Source organism: Epinephelus fuscoguttatus, linkage group LG15, assembly GCF_011397635.1.
Source record: "Epinephelus fuscoguttatus linkage group LG15, E.fuscoguttatus.final_Chr_v1".
Taxonomy (NCBI): domain Eukaryota; kingdom Metazoa; phylum Chordata; class Actinopteri; order Perciformes; family Serranidae; genus Epinephelus; species Epinephelus fuscoguttatus.
The window spans coordinates 26,193,373-26,211,749 of record NC_064766.1 but is presented as its reverse complement, the minus strand read 5'-3'; the positions used below and the strand labels follow the sequence as shown (position 1 = coordinate 26,211,749).

The following is an 18,377-nucleotide window of genomic DNA, read 5'->3' as shown; positions in this document are numbered from 1 at the left end:
TAATATTTTAGGGAGATAAAACAGCACTGTGAATGTAAAGCTTTAATGTTTTAAATAATGAGGACGCCTGTTTAGCAAAGAGGTTTGAAAAAAGGAGGTGAGGATTTAAATTAAGTTTGTTTTTAGCTGCGTTTGATTGAATGTTGCGGTAGATGGCGCTGTAGCCCAGGTTGACTTAAAGTTCGACCTTGAATGATCGTCGAAGAAGACGCACACGTGTTTCCTGTGTTTTCTCATCAGTCTGAATGGTGAGGAGCTCGTCTCGTAACTAAACTGTGTTTAGCCAGTGAATGTTGTAAAAATGGTGCGTAAATTAAAGCACCATGAGCAGAAGTTGTTGAAGAAGGTGGACTTCATCAACTGGGAGGTGGACAACAACCTGCACGAGGTCAAAGTACTGCGGAAGTATCACATCGAAAAGAGGGAGGACTACACCAAGTAAGAAACACAGCGGCTCTGTGGATGTAGTGCTGGCTACAATACGCTTTGCTTACCTTGTTTTTACCTTAAATTTACCCAGTGTACGATTAAAAACGTCAAGTGTGTATATTTTGAGTTTAAGGGAATATTTAAAGCACAAAACGATTATGGGCTTATCAACTGCTCGCCCTGTGTTGCGTTGAATCCACGAAGAAAACCTTATTTTCCCACATGCCTCCACGATGAACGGGGAATCCAAAAACCGACCAAATAATTGAGGAATTGAAGTCATAGGAGACCATGTTTAAACTTTATCAAAAACATCTCAAAATATGTTATCCAAGTCTCATTTATTCAGTTGTATGCTCAGTACATCCCAGACAACTGAAATTTATCCATGCTCCCTTCAAAGCCAGAATCCATTTATAGTTATAGTAATTTTATATTTTATAGTGACTTTGGTGAATCCAAACTAACCCTTTAAAACACCAAAGGCACAATTGTGGGCGTGACATTGAGTTAAAGAGAAATGTAAGAAGCTCTCTGCACTCTTGACAGTTGAGTCCCCAGCTCTAGCTCTGACCATTCCTGAAAAGGGAATTTTTTACCAAGCTTCAAACAAGTCTAAAATGCTCCTTATCTTTTGTACATTCTCAGTTGTAGTCAACTTTCTCATTCCTTTCCAACTTTTGGGAATATTTAAAGTTTTAATGGAGTTTCTATGTGAATGTGTGAGTGAAGAAATAGGCTTTTAAGTGCTTGAAAAACGTTGAATTTGAATATTCTTCTGTTCATCTGAATGATGAGAATTTCTTGGAAAACGGTGAATATTTCAGAAAGTTATAAAGATATGAATGATAACAACACAAGCACACATATCCCAATTTAGCTGAGTATTTTGAGGTTTGAATGATATGTTGAAAAATGTGGAGGAAGTAGGGTGACAAAAAGTGGGCCGAATTTTTGTGTAGAATAACATACGGTGGGAATGCAACAAACTGATGGAGGCAGTCGTTGACTAGCAGCTCCTGTTTTCAGCGAGGTTAAATTACTGTTTTTGTCAATGGAGTGTGGCTTGGGAGGGAGCATAGATAAGTTTCTCTTTCCGATGAGTTCCGTGTTGAAAAGGGTCTGTCTGGGAAGTACTGAGCATACAACTGGATACACAAAACTTGGATTATACTGCATGAGTTGTGTGAGAGTTTGTAAACAGATGGTTTGATGTTGTTAAACATGGTCACCTATGACTTCTAGTCATTAAGAATTTTATGTTTTCTGGATTCTTCGTTCATTGTGGAGACAAGGTTTTCTTCTCAAATTCAACACAACACAGGGTGAGCAAGTGTGGGAGTCAAAAGGTGACTTCTGAAATAGTTAGATTAACATTTAAATCAAAAATATTTCTCATCTTATTTCACAGTACAGCTAAAGTTTCACTACCTAAAATTGCCAAATAATAGATATCAGAGCTTAAAGCCTGAAGATTCTTTTAAACTTTGTGTCAGAATTTTTAAACTTTTATATTAATTATATAACTTGAATGAACCAAATTATGTCAAATTCTACTCGTTTTAAGGTTATTAACTGACCAGAACAAGTATAGACATACCATACCAAATTCATTTTTTAGTAATCATGTTTCTCTCTCAGGTACAATAAGCTGAGTCGAAACATCAGAGATCTTGCCCAGAAAATCAGAGACCTGGATGAGAAAGATGGCTTCAGAGCTCAGAGCACGCACCGACTGCTGGAAAAACTGTGAGTTTCTCCGTGTGATGTTGTTTGCTTTGATAGAATCATCTAATAACTTTCAGTCAACACCTGGGGCTTGTGTCACTGCGCGAGATATGTGAGTTATCCTGGTCCGTTTGGGCTTAAAGGGACCGGTCACCCCCAAATCAAGATTACATATATTTCCTCTTACATGTATTTATCAGTCTAGATTGTTTTACTGTGAGCTGCTGAGTGTTGGAGATATTGGCTGTAGAGATATCTGCCTTCTCTCGCATATAATGGAACTAGATGGCACTCGCTTGTGGTGTAACTACTCATGGACGAGAAGCTCGTGCTTGTGACAGCGTGAAATGCAAACATTAATGATGTCCTCCTCGGCTGAGCTGTAACATTAGCTAGCTCACTGGTGCTAGGTGAGCTAGCCACGGATGCTCACTTCCTTTACAGTGTAGGTAATGACCTTGCTTAAACTGTTGTTGTTATCCTGACGTGACTTGAGTCTAAGGGCCTACGTGACTTCAGTCGTGGTTTGGTGGAGTTCTGGCTCAATTTGGGAGAATTGTTGTTCTCCAAGCCGGGTTTTTGAATGGCAGGAAATAACACTTGGAAAGTACCAACAGTACCAACAATGCTTGTTTGTCACACACTATGAATTATCATGATGTATCAAGTCTTTGGCTTTTTCTCTTGAGATTAAATGACCCTCAGTTGCGCAACTCTTTGTCTGAGCCTCTCTTGTTTTAAGTCTTGTTTATACTACATCACCTTCTGCACGGTGATACAGTTGGCGGGTGTAGTTTGGTAGAAAGAAAATAGTTCCTACATGAAACTGCTCACAAGGTCTGTGGATTATCTTGAGTAACTGCGTTATGATTTCTGGAAAGAGACATTGCTGTTGAGTTTTTATTAATACCCCTGCATTTCCACGGGAGTATCACCTTTTCATCCTCTGTCACATTAAGTACATCAGGACAAGTTAAAAGGAGGAGTTAAAAGATACAGATGACAACAATTTTCATGACACAGGCTCCTCCGTACTGACACGCAATAGTGTTTGATGTCCTTTGTGGTTTTGGACACTCTTATTTATCTGTTTAAAATCACATCACACTGATAATCTTATTGTTTCTTCACATAAGGTACAGTATCGGCCTCTTGCCCACCAAACAGAATCTGTCCCTCACAGAGAAAGTCACAGCTTCTTCATTCTGCAGGTAAATCACCCTAAAAACATGTTATACTCCAATTATGTGATCATATATCACCAGGCTGTCATTCAATTCACCTGTGTGACTCCTGCAGGAGGAGGCTGCCCAGCATCATGCTGAACCTCCGCATGGCTCAGAACCTGAAGACAGCCATCACCTTCATCGAACAAGGACGTATCCCTCAGCACTGCATTACTGCAAGAGTTTATGTTCTGGTAGTGAATTTTTATGTCTTGAATTTCCTCTGAGAGATTGGTGTGTTTTGTCTCCGCCCAAGTGTTCCAATTGTTTTGCAGTTTTGACCTTGACTCAGTCTCAGATGTGCGCGTCGGCCCAGACATCGTCACAGACCCAGCGTTTCTCGTCACAAGGTCATTGTCCACATTTTGTTTTGTCCTGAACCACCATTTAATGCAACAAAGAGCATTTCACACAAACTGTCCCATTCTGCAGACACTGAAATTAATATTGACGTTATTATTGTGACTTTTTTTTTTTTCCAGAAATATGGAAGATTTTGTCACTTGGGTGGACTCCTCCAAGATCAAGCAGCATGTCATGAATTATAATGATGAGGTGAGTTTTCAGGAGCCGCTCACATATCTGCTGTAACAGGGTGGACGTGCGTCCTTGAAATGCCTTGCCACACATTTAAAGTGGTATTAAAAAGGACTTAAATTGTTTATAGCTGTACACACACCGCGTAACTGTTTAGTTTCAATACAAATGACCATCTGGTGTTTGAATCAGAGTTGTGAATCTGCAAGTGTCACTGATGATTTTTCTGGACTAAAGCCTGATGCTGATTAAAACAACTGCTGTGTTTCTTTTGCAGAGAGACGACTTTGATCTGATGGCATAAGCCTGTTGTCTAACATCCATTCATCACCCTGGAGGACAAGAAAGGGACGAGAACTCTGCTCTTGTAATGGTGGCGTGAAAAACTCTGCAACCCAGAAGTCAACAACAACAACAGGAAGTCGAGTTTCCTCAGAGCAGGGACGGCAGGAGTGTACTTCCAGGCTTTACATTGTTCACCTCTCTTTTGATATCATCGACATCTGCAACTAAAATCTGATCTATCGACAGTTAACCATCTGAGACTGTATTTATGCCTGTCGGCATCACATGCTCCTCCACAGACTCTGTCGTTTCACTCCAACACTGATCGTCCACTCTCTGGTTGTACAGAGCAGCTTCCAGAGGTGTGTAGATGACTGCTCCTTCTCCTGTACGGCCACGTCGTTTACTCTGCATGTTCTTTGTGCGAACAAGAGTTGGATTCACAGGGTGTGTATGTACAGAATGTGACTGTCACTGTTTGTTCATGATATTATAGGTATACTGTGCAGGAATTGTTGGTTAGTCAGCTCCATCCTCTCCTTCGGTGCTTGCCAGACAAAATGAAAGCCAAGCCCAGTGAAATCCTGCATGGTATACCTTTAACATAACTTGTGTCAGAAATACAGCTGTGAATCAGAAACGACAATTTGATAAATATTTAATATTTTCACTAAGACATTGTCACAGTGTAAACTTTTTGACCAATAAACATTCTTTTGTCACAGTATTAAGACGTTAAACAAAACCTGCAGATTCATACATGGTTTCTCTTTAATGCTCAAACTCTGAAAGAAACCCCTATACCAGGTTAGACATGTTAACTATCAACACCTTGCTCTAAGTATTCCAGTTAGCAGATGTACTTGAACTCACCATGAAGCATTTCTATACACAGATGAGTCCCATCACAGACCTATGGCTCAGTTTATACTGTATATATGGCACAAGTCAAAGCTGGATAAAGCACAGAAAAGGATTTCTACCTTCAGTAGGGACTGATGATCCCTTTAAGGCACCCTGGTATAGAACAAATGTAACAGGATCAGTGTAGATGCATTTTCACCCTCTCCCATATGTCAGAGTCCTTTGAGAGTCCATCAGAGCCACCAGAAACGCACATAAACGACAAGTGTGATGAAGAACACTGCCACAGCAGCCACCTTAGCATATGTGGAGCGGGTGTTGAGGTCTTTGGCATCGCTACGGTACTTCTTCGACAGGCTGGACAGATTGCTTGCTTTTGTGTCGAGAGCTGAGGGAAATGAAAGTATGAAGATGAGATGAACGGGACACTTTCGAAGACAAAAACTGACTTTGAAGTACAATCGACATCTCTGACACATACACAGTAAAGTTAGATTTTCACAAAGGTAGTAGTGACAGCAAAGTTGTTACTGGTTTGGTTGTTCTTGGTATTTTGTCCCTGGCTAAATTAGTTTTTTGTTCCTGTACTTACCAGAGAGAGATTCTCCTCTTTGCAGAACTTCCTCAATATTTGCCACCATAATTCTCTGAACGTCCTGTAGCTCCGTGTTAATACTGCTAAAGTTCCTCCTGGCCCTGCTGTCAATGTACGATTTCTTTGTCTTCTGGATGTATGTATCTGGAACAATGCATGTATGACAGACGCTTAGTCAGAGATTTTATTATTTCTGCAGAAGGTAAAAATGTACCAGATCACAAACAGTCTTACCAAACTCGATGAAAGAGTATGGCCTCGTCACCGTGGGCACTCTCCGTCCATACTGATCATAGAACTCACTGTGGAGGTCTTCAAGGTATGCAAAAACCATCTTTTTGGGGAAGGAAGCCTCACAGAGGAACAGGTAGCATACACCCTGTGCTATTACATAGCTGAGAACAAAAAATACAAGTTCAGTCTAACTCAGTGGTTATTTTATGAGTTTGATGCCTGGTATCAAACTAAATCTCCCCAAACTAACTGCACAACATTACAGAAGCAACGCAAATTTTCCTTTTGGTGTTTGTGGTAGCTTACTGGAAGTTCATGTCCCCGGCCTCCAGGGTACAGCGCTCCGGGCTTTGAGCATTCAGTTTACGGAAGAGCTGCTTGGCCTGGCTCTGGTACTGCTGGAGGTCTCTTCCTGACTGACAAAGCAAAAAAAAAAATAGGTAAGTAAACATGAACAACACTCACAAATCCAAAAACTAGAGTGCTAAAACTCAAACTTGTGATGTCAGAGGGTTTAAAGACTGGAGCTGCTCCACAGACAATGAATGGTCAAAGATGTTATAGGTGACATTCAGAGCAGCTAGGGGAATGTTCTGAGTATATGGGTACATTTTCTGTTTCAGAACTGAGATCACTACATTAGAATAAAGCTCATTTGAGTATAAAAAACAAACATTCTGTAGGCTAACAAAATCAGGCTCCAACTAATATGTGGTGCAGCTCCAGACTTTATACAAGGGATGCACAACATGCCGACATGTTACAACCCGTGTAAATAATATCAATATATCCACTTTTCCCCACCTAATTTTAGTGATCATCATGTCTCTTCTGTAGTGGAATTAACATCATATTATGCATGCATACTCTTATTGTGATGGCCCACCAGCAGATGGAGACATGAAATACAATGATTTTCAATATATGTAATGTTTAGTCATTGTGCAAAATAAGAAAAATGTGTTCTGATAGTTAATTGTAAAGAGATACTGGCCCATACCGATGACATGCCAGTATTATCAGCATGTTGGCCGATTCCGATATTTTATTTTACAGCCAATATCGTTCGATATTATTGTACATCCCTACTTTATACCTCGATGTCACAAGTTTGAGACTGGTTTCTGGCTTTGAGGGAGTAGCTCACATTCGCAAATATTAATTGAACTTTCCAACGGATAGAAATAACATAGTGGAATTATTCATTTAGATAGCGTCCCCCTTTAATATATTTGACAGGTTAATGTAAAAGTAATGTTTATTGGTAGACGGAAATAATATTCAATGTTAAACCTCAAACCTTTTACAAAGAATTAATCAATTTTTCGGCATTAAATATATGTTCATTTAAGCTAAACTTTGAATAAGCTGTTTTATTTCCACATTTTTTCAGTAAAATGATTTACACAGTGATGGGCTGCAGAAATGTTAACTTAGCTACGTACGTTAACGTTATGTTTTTAAGTTATAGTGTTAATAAATAAATTGCTGCTTCGTGGATTACCTACCGTATTTATATACCGAATTTCCAATTCACTATTAAAAATCAAAATTAAGTCTTTAAGCTTGTTTTTGGGAGGTCTACGCCTTGGCGGATAAGCTAGCAGTCTTAAATACGACATTTTTTGAATGGGGTTTGGTGTGTAGTGCTCCTCATATAGAGGGGTTATATGGGGAAGCTAGCTTTCATTCATACCTGTTCATCCTCCTGTATCGACGCAGCGAGCGGAAGTCCGTCCGACACACGAGCGATCATGGTTAGTGAAGTCATGTCGATGCAGGTCAACAATCGGCGGCGTTAGCTGTCGGGTTTTGTCGCAGGGAGTGAACTTTAAAAACTTTGAATGTTTCTATGCTGTCAACTTTGATGATGCGGAAAGAACGAGCAGACCGGAAGTTCCTGGTGCGCCGCCGAAATAGGCCCGACTGGCAACTGATGAAACTTCGTCGTCAAATTTCCATCGCTTAAAAAGGTAAGATGGTGTGTCTTGCGCCGTAAATAACAGCGAGTCCTCAACAAATATATAAAATTCAATTCTTCTTTTACTCGTTTATTTATTTGCTAACCGTTTGGCGCCATGTTATGACTTTAACAGAGCATGAGGCCATGAGCTCCGACCAGACAGCTGGCAGACGGACTGACTGCATCTCCACTGCTGATGCCTGTATTGAGCCGAGAGGTGGAGATGATGCGGTCTGTCTGGATCCTCCGTCTGGAGTGAAGCCTCTCTGAACTACAACCAGAGGAACCATGGACAAACCAGGGAGGTAATTCTGCCCTATTGGTGCATGTTTATTTTGCAATCTATTGTTTGTTTGGTTCCGTATTTGCCATATCGTGTCGGCGCTTCCTGCTGGCCGTGCAATGGCTGCTCTTTTCGCACCTTCTATTGTTATTATTTGTTTAAGGAATCCCGATCGTTCCCCCCGCTCTGTGATGTTGTGAAATGACACGATGGTTGACATTTTGCAGGTTAAAGCGAATGCATATCTCGTTTATTATTTGCTTGCCTATAATACCATGAGATACCCCAGTGATGCACTGTCTATGTGCTGCAGCTTGTATCAATATAAATGCATAAATGTAGTGAGGATGATGATGATGATGATGTGTGTGGAGCAGCTGACTCTGCAGCTGCACTCAGCTGTGCGGTCAGCGCGTTTAGGATCAGCCATATGGAGATCAATCACCCTGCATATTCCAGAGCTTTAATGCACAACACCACCGAGTGATTTGGTCAAACGCTCCGTCATGTTTGCCACAGTGCTGCGGGTTTTACAAGCCGATATAATGATGGAGATGGGCGCACTTGTGCGGCGGCCACGGTTTAATCCTCTGAGCGTCACAGAAACCCCCCATTCACTAATAGAAATGACCCGTCTGCTTGGCACGGTGGCATCTTGACAGCTTGAAAGGCCTTATTGTTGCGGTGCAGCTGGCACCGCCGTGCGCACGTTCTGATTGGTGCTTTCCCAGACCGGCGTGTGCATGATTCACAGCCCGACTGCACCGTCTATCTTACTGTCTTTTCATGAATAAATAGGGATGCCCGCGTCTTTTAACTCTAGGGTGGGGCGCTTCATGACTAATTGATTATGAAAAATGAGTGATTCCCAAGCTGGAGTTCAGGGGAATTCTTCCTCTGTGAAATAAAGACCTGTTTACTGTTATTTCCTTTAAGAGGTAAGCCCTTTCAGTAATGATAATTACAGGGGCCACACTCTCAAATGGATGTCTCTAAGGAGAGATGCTCCTCAGATGATTTCCCCAGAGACGGACCTTAATCAAGAGGTTTGTCAGTGATCTGAGGCTCACAAAATAACTTCCTGAACTCACATATCTAACCATACTGTGCCACGACCTCAGGTGTGCCTGTAATGCTCAGGGGTGAGGAGGAGAGCAGCTGAGGAGGAGGAGATGGGCTGCACCTCTGCCAAGCAGGTGTCAGCCGTGCCCAACGGTGAGGAGGGCCAGAATAAAGCCTACAGCAACGGGGACCTTCTCTCTGGTCAGTCTGTTTACTGCACACATTTTCCCATGCACCTCTATGTTTAGGGGCTATTCTGCTCTCTTAATATCCTTGTTTTAGTTCTGGTTGAGACTGGACTTTTGATAGATATGAATTTTTAAAGGTTAGGCAACATTATGTTTATATGAGTATTTAAAAAAAGTCCACTGTGTAGAAGAAACATTTATTTTTCTTGAAAATTGTTAGCAATATTGAATAGTGATCCAGATGCTCTCAGATAATGATGGAACTGTTAATTAGTGCTTTATTAAAGGCAGGTGTGCATGAAAGGTCAGTTAGAGCTATATAAGGTGCTACCATTGTTTTTAAATTGAATCTTTTCTAGGTGTGTTACTAACAATGAATTTTATCATCAGTTAATGCAGCAGTAATGTTGTGCTAATCATTTGGCCCATGAAATGCTTTTAAAAATGTCACAGTTTTTCAAAGCCAAAAATGTAAATCTCCAAATGTGTTGTTTATCTGAACAAGAGTCTAAATCCTCAAGATAATCAATTTAGCATTATGTAAGAAAACAGCTACAGATTCCCACACTTGACAAGCTTGTAATTGTGTGGTATTTTTGCCTGAAAAGGAACTCAAAATGTCGCCTCACAATAAGATGATTGCCAGTTCGGGTAGGGAAGCCCTTCTGTGCAGAGGTTGCATGTTCTCCCCGTGTCTGTGTGGTTTTCTCCAGGTACTCCGGTTTCCTCCCATAGTCCAAAGACATGCAGGTTAATTGGTGACTCTAAATTGTCCGTAGGTGTGAATGTGAGTGTGAATGGTTGTCTGTCTCTATGTGTCAGCCCTGTGATAGTCTGCTGACCTGTCCAGGGTGTACCCTGCCTCTCGCCCAATGTCAGCTGTGATAGGCTCCAGCCCCTCCGTGATCCCCAACAGGATAAGCGGCTACGGAAAATGAATGACTGAAATACAAGTAAAGAAAGTACAAAAATAGCTGCAGGTATGAGTAAGCCTTAGTCACTGCTGGGATGTAAAATAATAACTCATATTGCTCTGTAAACAGAATGAGTATTTTCATAGGTTTGATCTCAAGTTTTTTAATATAAACTGGAGGTCAGATGGGACAGAAAAGTTGTGCTTTAAAAAAAAAAGATATTAATGATAATAGAAGAACACTGTGTAAATGCAAACCACATAGTTTTCCTCTTACCTGTAGTGCTATTCATCAGTCATCAGTCTTCATCAGACTTTTTTTGGTGTGAGATGCAGAGTGTTGGAGATATCAGCCGTAGAGATGTCTGTCTTCTGTCCAACTAGATGGCACTCGGCTAGTGGCGCTCATAGTGCCAAGAAATAATACACCAGCAACGTCTCTTTCCAGAAATCATGACCTGGTTACTCAAGATAATCCACAGACCTTGTTGTGAGCAGTTTCATGTAGGAACTATTTTCTTTCTTCTGAACTACACCCACCAACCGTATCATGGCACAGAGGGAAGCGTGCATCAACTGCTAGCTCACCTAGCGCCACTGAGCAAGTTAACGTTACAGCTCAGCCGAAGAGGACGCCATTACATCTCACACCGTCATGAGTGCAAGCCTCTCGTCCATGAGCAGATGCACGCTTTCCTCAGATGTAGTTCCGACATGAAACTGCTCACAACAAAGTCTGTGGATTATCTTGAGTAACCAAGTTGTGATTTCTGGAAAGAGAAATAACGGTGAACTTCAATAATAACTTGCACCCCATTAAAGGGATAGTTTGTGTTTTTTGAAGTGGGGTTGTAAGAGGTACTTATCCAGAGTCAATGTATTACATACAGTAGAGGTCAGTCGATGCGCCCTCAGTTTGGAGAAGCAGCAAAATGTATTTTAGCTATCTAAGAAAAAACAATATCAGTTAAGGTTTATGCTGCATTTAGAATATTTTCAGCACTTGACCTTGGTGTCATTTCCAACAGGGAACTGAAGCTGTTCCATATGCTCTCTTCAAAGCCAGACTCCTTCTGCAGAAACAGTAGTTTCAGCTCACAGAACACCGGAGCTGCCTCAAATTCATATCTACTGGAGGTTATACATTTGACATGGATAAAAACCTCATACAACCCCACTGTAAAAAATCATAACTATCCCTTTAATCTGATGAGTTGTGAGTGCATGAGTCCATCTGGCCTTCATTACTATGCATCGCAACTGTATTTTCATTTCCTCCGTTCTACATGCGTGGGAGTGAGATGGAGGAGGGGGCTGTGCATGTGCGAGAGAAAAGATGGAGAGGCAGAGAAAAGAAGAGAATCGGGCTGACAGCTCATGTGTTCGCGGCTCGCCAACCATTGTTAAGAGAGGATTTAGTCCAGAGCGTGAGAACTCAAGCACATAATTACTTTGCCAAGTACTGAACTGTGAGAACTATTAACCCAGAGGATTGTGCTGATCAGGGTGGCTGTGTGTGTCGTCCTCTGCTGTCGCGTATTAATAAGAGGAGATGTGCTCCCCCCTTTCTCTCTGTCTCCCACTCTGTCACAGATGAGTACAAGATGAAAGGGGTGGAGAAAGTCAAGTACATCAGTGGAGACGAGGGAGGAGTGGACGGACAGGACAGCACAGTGCGTGGCTCTATTTTACTCTTTGTATTCTATTTGTCATCTGTAATGGGACATTTACTGTATATTATGATAGCGTGTGTTTATCTGTAAAAATAGTCAATTTGTTGTCAAAATATGTCAAGACGTAAACTTTGTAATTAGACATGTTTGCCTTATTAAGGCAACTGTAGAGTTCTCAGCCCAGTCGCCAGAGGAAATTGTTCCCATTATACTTTTCTGTAAACCACAAAAAGATTACATGTGCACATTTCACAAGTATCATATCATCGTTTCTAAAGTGATGTAGTTTATAAGCTGACTTTGTCATCTGGAGTTGAAGGGGATGGATGGGGTGTCACCCAGGGGAGATGCCTGCCAAGCTGCAAAGCATTGCAGGCTACTGATGGAGAGCAACAAACAACAAAATCTGTAGTGATTTAGCGAGTCATTGCTGTTTTCCAACAGCTTTTTAGGCTCTAAATGTGGGTGTTTTGTAGCGAACCCTTGCTGTGTATCCTGCAGCTCTTTAGGCTCTAGACGTGGGCGTTATTTAGCAACCCGTTGCTATGTTTCCTGTATTTCTTAAGGTTCTAAATGTGGGTGTTTTGTAGTGACCCATTGCTGTGTTTCCTGTAGCTTTTCAGGCTCCTGATGGTGGTGTTTTGTAGCAGCCCGTCACTGTGTTTGTTGTGGCTCTCGAGGCTCTAAACATGGGTGTTTTGTAGCAACCCGTCACTGTGTTTGTTGTGGCTCTCGCGGCTCTAAACATGGGTGTTTTGTAGCAACCAGTCACTGTTTTCCCCATGGCTTTTGAGGCTCTAAATATGGGTGTTTTGTAGAGACCCATCGCTGTGTTTCCAACAGCTTTTCAGGCTCCTGACAGTTGGTTATGTAGCAACCCCTCCCTGTGTTTGTTGTGGCTCTAAACATGGGTGTTTTGTAGCAACCAGTCACTGTGTTTCCTGCCACTCTTAAGGCTCTTAACATGGGTGTTTTGTAGCAACCTGTCACTGTGATCCCTGCAGCTTTTTAGGCTCTAAATGTGGGTGTTTTGTAGCAACCCATCACTGTGTTTGTTGTAGCTGTTTAGGCTCTAAATGTAGGTGTTTTGTGGTGACCTTTCGCTGTGTTTCCTCCAGCTTTTCAGGCTCCAAACCTTTGTGTTTTGTAGCAATCCATCACTGTTTTCCCCATGGCTTTTGAGGCTCTAAATATGGGTGTTTTGTAGAGACCCATCGCTGTGTTTCCGTCAACTTTTCAGGCTCCTGACAGTGGTATTATGTAGCAACCCCTCCCTGTGTTTGTTGTGGCTCTTAAGGCTCTAAACATGGGTGTTTTGTAGCAACCAGTCACTGTGTTTTCTGCAGCTCTTTAGGCTCTAAGCATGGGTCTTTTGTGGTGACCTTTCACAGTGTTTTCTCCAGCTTTTTAGGCTCCAAACCTGGGTGTTCTGTAGCAATCCATCACTGTTTTCCCTATGGCTTTTGGGGCTTTAAATGTGGGTGTTTTGTGGCAAACTGTCACGGTTTTTCCAGTGGGGGTTGTGCCATGAAAAGTGGTTGTTTTTTCAGAGACTTTGCTGTATTTTCTGCCATAATAGTGGCACGAAAAGTGTTTTTTTTTTTTTTTTGGTAATACAGCCAAAACATGTTTTCCTAACCATAACCAAGTAACCACATTATCCAAAGCACTGTTGAAACATAAGGTTTCAGTGTATCTGCTACATCATGCAGATGTGCAAATGTAACGTATCCTTGGTTTGCAGAAACTTAACAATGACATCATTTCTTAGTTAATTGTTATTTTTATTTCATGCTGTGTTTTCCATTTGCCTGAATAATGGGACATGAGACCACTTTTGGATCAGATGGTTGACTGTGTGTGTGTGTGTGTGCTTGCTTGGATATTTTGCAGGAGAAAAGTGCTCTCCTCGGTAAAGGTCAACACATGGATGAAACAGGGTCAAACGGGAATGGAAAGATTCTGTAAGTGTCACTGTCTGATGATGCTATTGTTGCTATCGCAGTAGCATTAACATGGATTTATATGTCGTACATTGGTTGTGTGTTTGTCTATTTTGTTAGACATCTTCTAAACTGTTCATCATGATGAGTTACATCGGAAGGCCTTAACCTGCTGTACTATTGTCCTTTGCAGGAGCATCCACTCCTCAGAGAGTCAGCAGGAATTCTTCAGGATGTTGGATGAGAAAATAGAAAAAGTAAGAAATTGGAGCACCACTTTTTGTCTCTGTAGTTTTTTTTTGTTTTTTGTTTTTTTGCAAAAAGCTCCTGCTAAATGACACAGTGGAGGTTAATCCTATCACAGCAGCAAATCTGTAGGAAGTGAGGACATGACAGATGACACGATGATACCTAAAAAAAAAAAAAAAAAAAAAAGCCTCAATCTGTCACGTCCTGTGCTTTTCACTGGTGTGGTTATTTAAAGTACGTATTGTTGAAAACAGGATTCACTGAGTGCTGCAGTGGTGGACAAAGTATACAACTATTATTATACATTGAATTTTGAATACATTTGCCATAGCATGATATATATCAATATTGTGATGATAAGAATATGAAATGCACACTCATAGACAAACTAAAAATGTAATGCACACTAACATCTGTCTGTTTTCTTTACAGGGCCGTGACTACTGCTCAGAGGAGGACGATATGACATAGCGCTGTGGTCGTGTATCCGTCAGTCCCAATATCAAAAAACTTTCATGGCAGTGTTATGGATGGATCGTACCATGTGTTACCATGTAGAGGGGGACTGTCCCTCGTATGTACACGCCTGTGAAAAACAGATTACTGACTTGAATCAAGCACCTTTTTGCGCTCCTGCTCACAACCTCAGTTCATGTTCATATATCAACCAAGAGAGAAATGACCCCAAATCAAAGATGGTTTAGTATTTTTATTCCTTAATGAAGCCATTACAGGATGCCAGAGATGTTGGGATTTAAAACACACCTGCTTTTCTTTCCCTCCTTGGATATAAGTCATGGAACGTGGCCGTCACTGAGACTTCCTATAGACATTTGAAACTGTTGCACATATAAATCAACAGCAGAAGCAACCCGCGCTCTCGTGGACACTCAGAGCGAAAATAACGTCTCTATCTGCATCATTTTGAATATTTCGTCCTTGAATGCCTCCCTGAGAAGTCAACAGTTTTGAAACTTCCTGCATTCCAAGACACAGTATGAACCTCTTTTTTACAGTACGTCGGCCAGTACGGTGTGTTTGTCTGTCCATGTCTGTTTCTGCGATGATGTAGAGTATTTATGTTGAATAAGGCTCAGGGTTGAAGTGTTGTAATCTCTGTCTCATGTAGTCAAGTCCTTCCTCCCATTAAGACACTGTTGCACCATTAAAAAGACACTCATGCACTCACACTGCAGGGTTACTGACGTCCCCTGCGTCAGTATCCGTCCCTACTAAAACCCCGCAGGGTGGACACAGCTACGTCACATAGAAGTCTGATTTCGCTCACCAGTGTTATGTTGTTGTGTTCAGTTTCTATGTTGAATTTTTGTTTTTCTAGAAAAATAAAAAGTGTTTTCAGTAAGTTATCCACCCAGATGATGATGTGGTTTTACTTTGAAGAAAAGCCAACAGAACAACCTGCCAGGTGAATCATTTTGTCAACAATAATACTTACTACAGCTCAGACAGTTGTGATATTATTCAAATGAATACCTTATTACTGCAGATGAAATATGCTCAACCATATACAGGGTTACCACGTCTTTTTACCAATTAATTTTCAAAAAAAATTCCATCACTTTTCATAAAATTTTACCCCATTTCCATGACTTTACTTTAAATGGATTTGCCTATATAGTAATACAGCCATATGTTATTACACACGCACTTCACAGGCATTCGTGGATGAGCAAACTGCTAGCGTTAGCTAACTTTACTCGCTCATTAGACATTCCTGCAGGCAAATAGCTGCGTACAACAACAGAAAAAAATCAAGTATCGGTCAGGCTCTAATAGTTACTTATCCAGAATATCCTGTGGATTCCCTGGGATCCAACTCATCAGGTCCTGCTCAAAGACTTTGAGGAAGGCATGCGACCACAAACTGTGAGGTGTACGGTGGTGTGAGCACACTGTCCACGAATCTCTCTTTAAGGAGTCCGAAACCAAAAGCAAGTTTCTGTTTCTCACTGAGAGCACCATTTGCACCGGCTGCCATGCTCTCTTTTAGGAGCAGCTTACACAAACAGACGGACCAACTGATCGACTGTGTTTCACCGACAACAGCAAGGTGTCCTCTCCCCAGCTGGTCAGTGCTTCTGCCGTCTCTTCCTGTGCTGCCGGCGTCCTAAATCCTGGAAGGGTCCAACAGGAGGGTCTGGCGTCACCAACCCGTCAGTCATCCTCTGGTAGACCAAGGTGGAGTCAGCAGCTACGGCACACAGCAACATAGGAAAGCCTCTGTCCAGCACGTGACGTATGCTGCATAGCAGAGAGGAGGAGGAGGTTGTGAGTTTGAGGAGACACCAATAGTCATTAAACCAAAAGAAGGAGGAGGGCAGAGAGCTTCTCCAGCATCTCATTACCTTTTGTGACTCAGAGATCGGTGAACAGGAAGTGGAAGAATCGTCTGGACGGGGGTTTCTTCCTTCTCCCTCGCTTCAAGCAAAACCATCTGCAGCTCAGGGCTCTTGACACAAGACACCTCTTTCCACTGACGCACTGCAGAGAGCAAGACACACAGAGCCTAACTGAGTCTATGGACTATTGCATTTAGAACATGTTTTTAACTTTTTCTTTGGCAGGCTAGACACACATAAAAACAATATAGGTAAATATACACTCACTGGCCACTTTATTAGGTACACTTTGCAGAACTCCCTTAATTCTTTGTGGCATAGATTCAACACAGTGCTGGAAACATTTCTCAGAGATTTTGGTCCATATTGACATAATATCATCACACAGCTGCTGCAGATTTGTCAGCTGCACATCCAGGATTGAGATCTGGTGACTGTGGAGGCCATTGGAGTACAGTGAACTCATCGTCATGTTCAAGAAACCAGTTTGAGATGATTTGAGCTTTGAGACATGGTGCGTTATCCTGCTGGAAGTAGCCATCAGAAGATGGGTACACTGTGGTCATAAAGGGATGACACGGTCAGCAACAATACTCAGGTAAGCTGTGGTGTTTAAACCATGCTCAGTTGGTACTAAGGGGCCCAAAGTGTGCCGAGAAAATATCCCCCACACCATTACACCACCACCACCACCAGCCTGAACCGCTGATACAAGGCAGGATGGATCCATGCTTTCATGTTGTTTACACCAAATTCTCAGACTATCCTCTAGAGATGGCTGTGTGTAAACCAACCAAGTCACCAAATCACCTTTCTTCTCCATTCTGATGCTCAGTTTGAACTTCAGCAGGTCGTCTTGACCATGTCTACATGCCTAAATGCACTGAGTTGCTGCCATGTGATTGGCTGATTAGCTATTTGCCTTAACAAGCTGTACAGGTGTACCTAATAAAGTGGCCAGTAAGTGTAGTATATCAACTGGTCAGGATTAGACTTTAGTTAATATTTATATAATATTTATTCTTTAAAATGCCTCACTTGAATTGATCTTGTTATGTAAATCTGTGAGAGTACATATGAGATGGCACCTTTATGATTCATACAGCTAATTTAATCACCCCCTGTCTCTGCATGATACACAAACAAATAAAAAAGTAATGGCTCCTGCTAAACTCTTTAACTTGTCAAACTCACCCTCAGTGAGATCCATGTACACGAGGAAAGCTGCGTGTAGCTGTTCACTGTCTTCAACCTCTAGACTCTTCATTTGCAGATACTAAAACAAGAAACAAACTCTGGTTACTGCATAATTTATCATCAGACCCGTGAACGCAGCACGGAGCTCCTCAAACACTCACCGCCGGATGCTGAAGGATCCAGTTCGGAGGTGGAGGTTTCTCTGCTCTGTGTGAAGCCTCCGACATTTTAATTAGTAAACCTTAACTGTCTCATTAGCCACGGTCTAATGTCAGGACATATTGCTGCTGTCACGGCATGTGTGAGCTCTGTTTTCAGGTTTGCCGGCGTGCAGCAGTGTAATATGTCCGGGTGGAAACTGTTAGACATAATTGTTGTCAGCGGAAGCATGGCAGACCTCACACAGCAAATTAAACTAAGGTCAGAAAAAGCACAATAACACCAAACCATTGCTGAAGCATTCAGTATCAAAAAATTATTTTTATTTTAATCCTTTTTAAGACCGTACATTTATATATATTATATTAGAAAAAATAGTTAAGGAAATACAAAATATGAAAAATAAATTAATAATAATGTAAACCGTGGTTAAACATAAAAATGATTTTTTTTTTTTTTTTTTTAAAAAGCATTTATAGCCATTCTAAA

The 18,377-nt window shown here is 41.5% G+C and overlaps 4 protein-coding genes across 6 annotated transcripts; 2 read left to right on the top strand and 2 right to left on the bottom strand.

Annotated features, from left to right (window-relative positions):
- The first annotated feature begins 204 nt into the window (after positions 1-204).
- On the top strand, positions 205-4,932 carry imp3 (IMP U3 small nucleolar ribonucleoprotein 3). 2 transcript variants are annotated; one of them, XM_049598381.1, is made up of 7 exons: positions 205-438; positions 2,071-2,178; positions 3,294-3,368; positions 3,457-3,536; positions 3,682-3,733; positions 3,866-3,938; positions 4,198-4,932. In XM_049598381.1, the coding sequence occupies exons 1-7, from the start codon at positions 302-304 to the stop codon at positions 4,222-4,224; spliced, it is 552 nt and encodes a 183-aa protein (XP_049454338.1). In that variant the 5' UTR covers positions 205-301; the 3' UTR covers positions 4,225-4,932. The 2 variants fall into 2 exon arrangements, with proteins under 2 accessions (XP_049454338.1, XP_049454339.1); XM_049598382.1 differs by lacking the exons at positions 3,682-3,733; positions 3,866-3,938; positions 4,198-4,932 and adding an exon at positions 3,659-3,679 and having other exon boundaries at positions 3,457-3,577.
- sec22ba (SEC22 homolog B, vesicle trafficking protein a) lies at positions 4,848-7,810 on the bottom strand. Its single transcript, XM_049598380.1, has 5 exons — positions 7,595-7,810; positions 6,205-6,314; positions 5,899-6,059; positions 5,662-5,808; positions 4,848-5,457 (listed from the first exon to the last, which is right to left on the bottom strand). Exons 1-5 carry the CDS (start codon positions 7,667-7,669, stop codon positions 5,303-5,305), a joined length of 648 nt encoding a protein of 215 aa, XP_049454337.1. The 5' UTR covers positions 7,670-7,810; the 3' UTR covers positions 4,848-5,302.
- zgc:55943 (uncharacterized protein LOC406337 homolog) lies at positions 7,753-15,539 on the top strand. Of its 2 annotated transcripts, XM_049598384.1 has the most exons (7): positions 7,753-7,871; positions 7,995-8,166; positions 9,266-9,407; positions 11,901-11,980; positions 13,874-13,944; positions 14,117-14,180; positions 14,605-15,539. In XM_049598384.1, the coding sequence occupies exons 3-7, from the start codon at positions 9,317-9,319 to the stop codon at positions 14,641-14,643; spliced, it is 345 nt and encodes a 114-aa protein (XP_049454341.1). In that variant the 5' UTR covers positions 7,753-7,871; positions 7,995-8,166; positions 9,266-9,316; the 3' UTR covers positions 14,644-15,539. The 2 variants fall into 2 exon arrangements, with proteins under 2 accessions (XP_049454341.1, XP_049454342.1); XM_049598385.1 differs by lacking the exon at positions 7,753-7,871 and having other exon boundaries at positions 7,886-8,166.
- Positions 15,540-15,679: 140 nt separating this feature from the next.
- Positions 15,680-18,052, bottom strand: tsen15 (TSEN15 tRNA splicing endonuclease subunit). The gene is made up of 4 exons (XM_049598383.1): positions 17,891-18,052; positions 17,727-17,808; positions 16,539-16,674; positions 15,680-16,434 (listed from the first exon to the last, which is right to left on the bottom strand). The coding sequence occupies exons 1-4, from the start codon at positions 17,954-17,956 to the stop codon at positions 16,263-16,265; spliced, it is 456 nt and encodes a 151-aa protein (XP_049454340.1). The 5' UTR covers positions 17,957-18,052; the 3' UTR covers positions 15,680-16,262.
- Between the last annotated feature and the right edge of the window lie 325 nt (positions 18,053-18,377).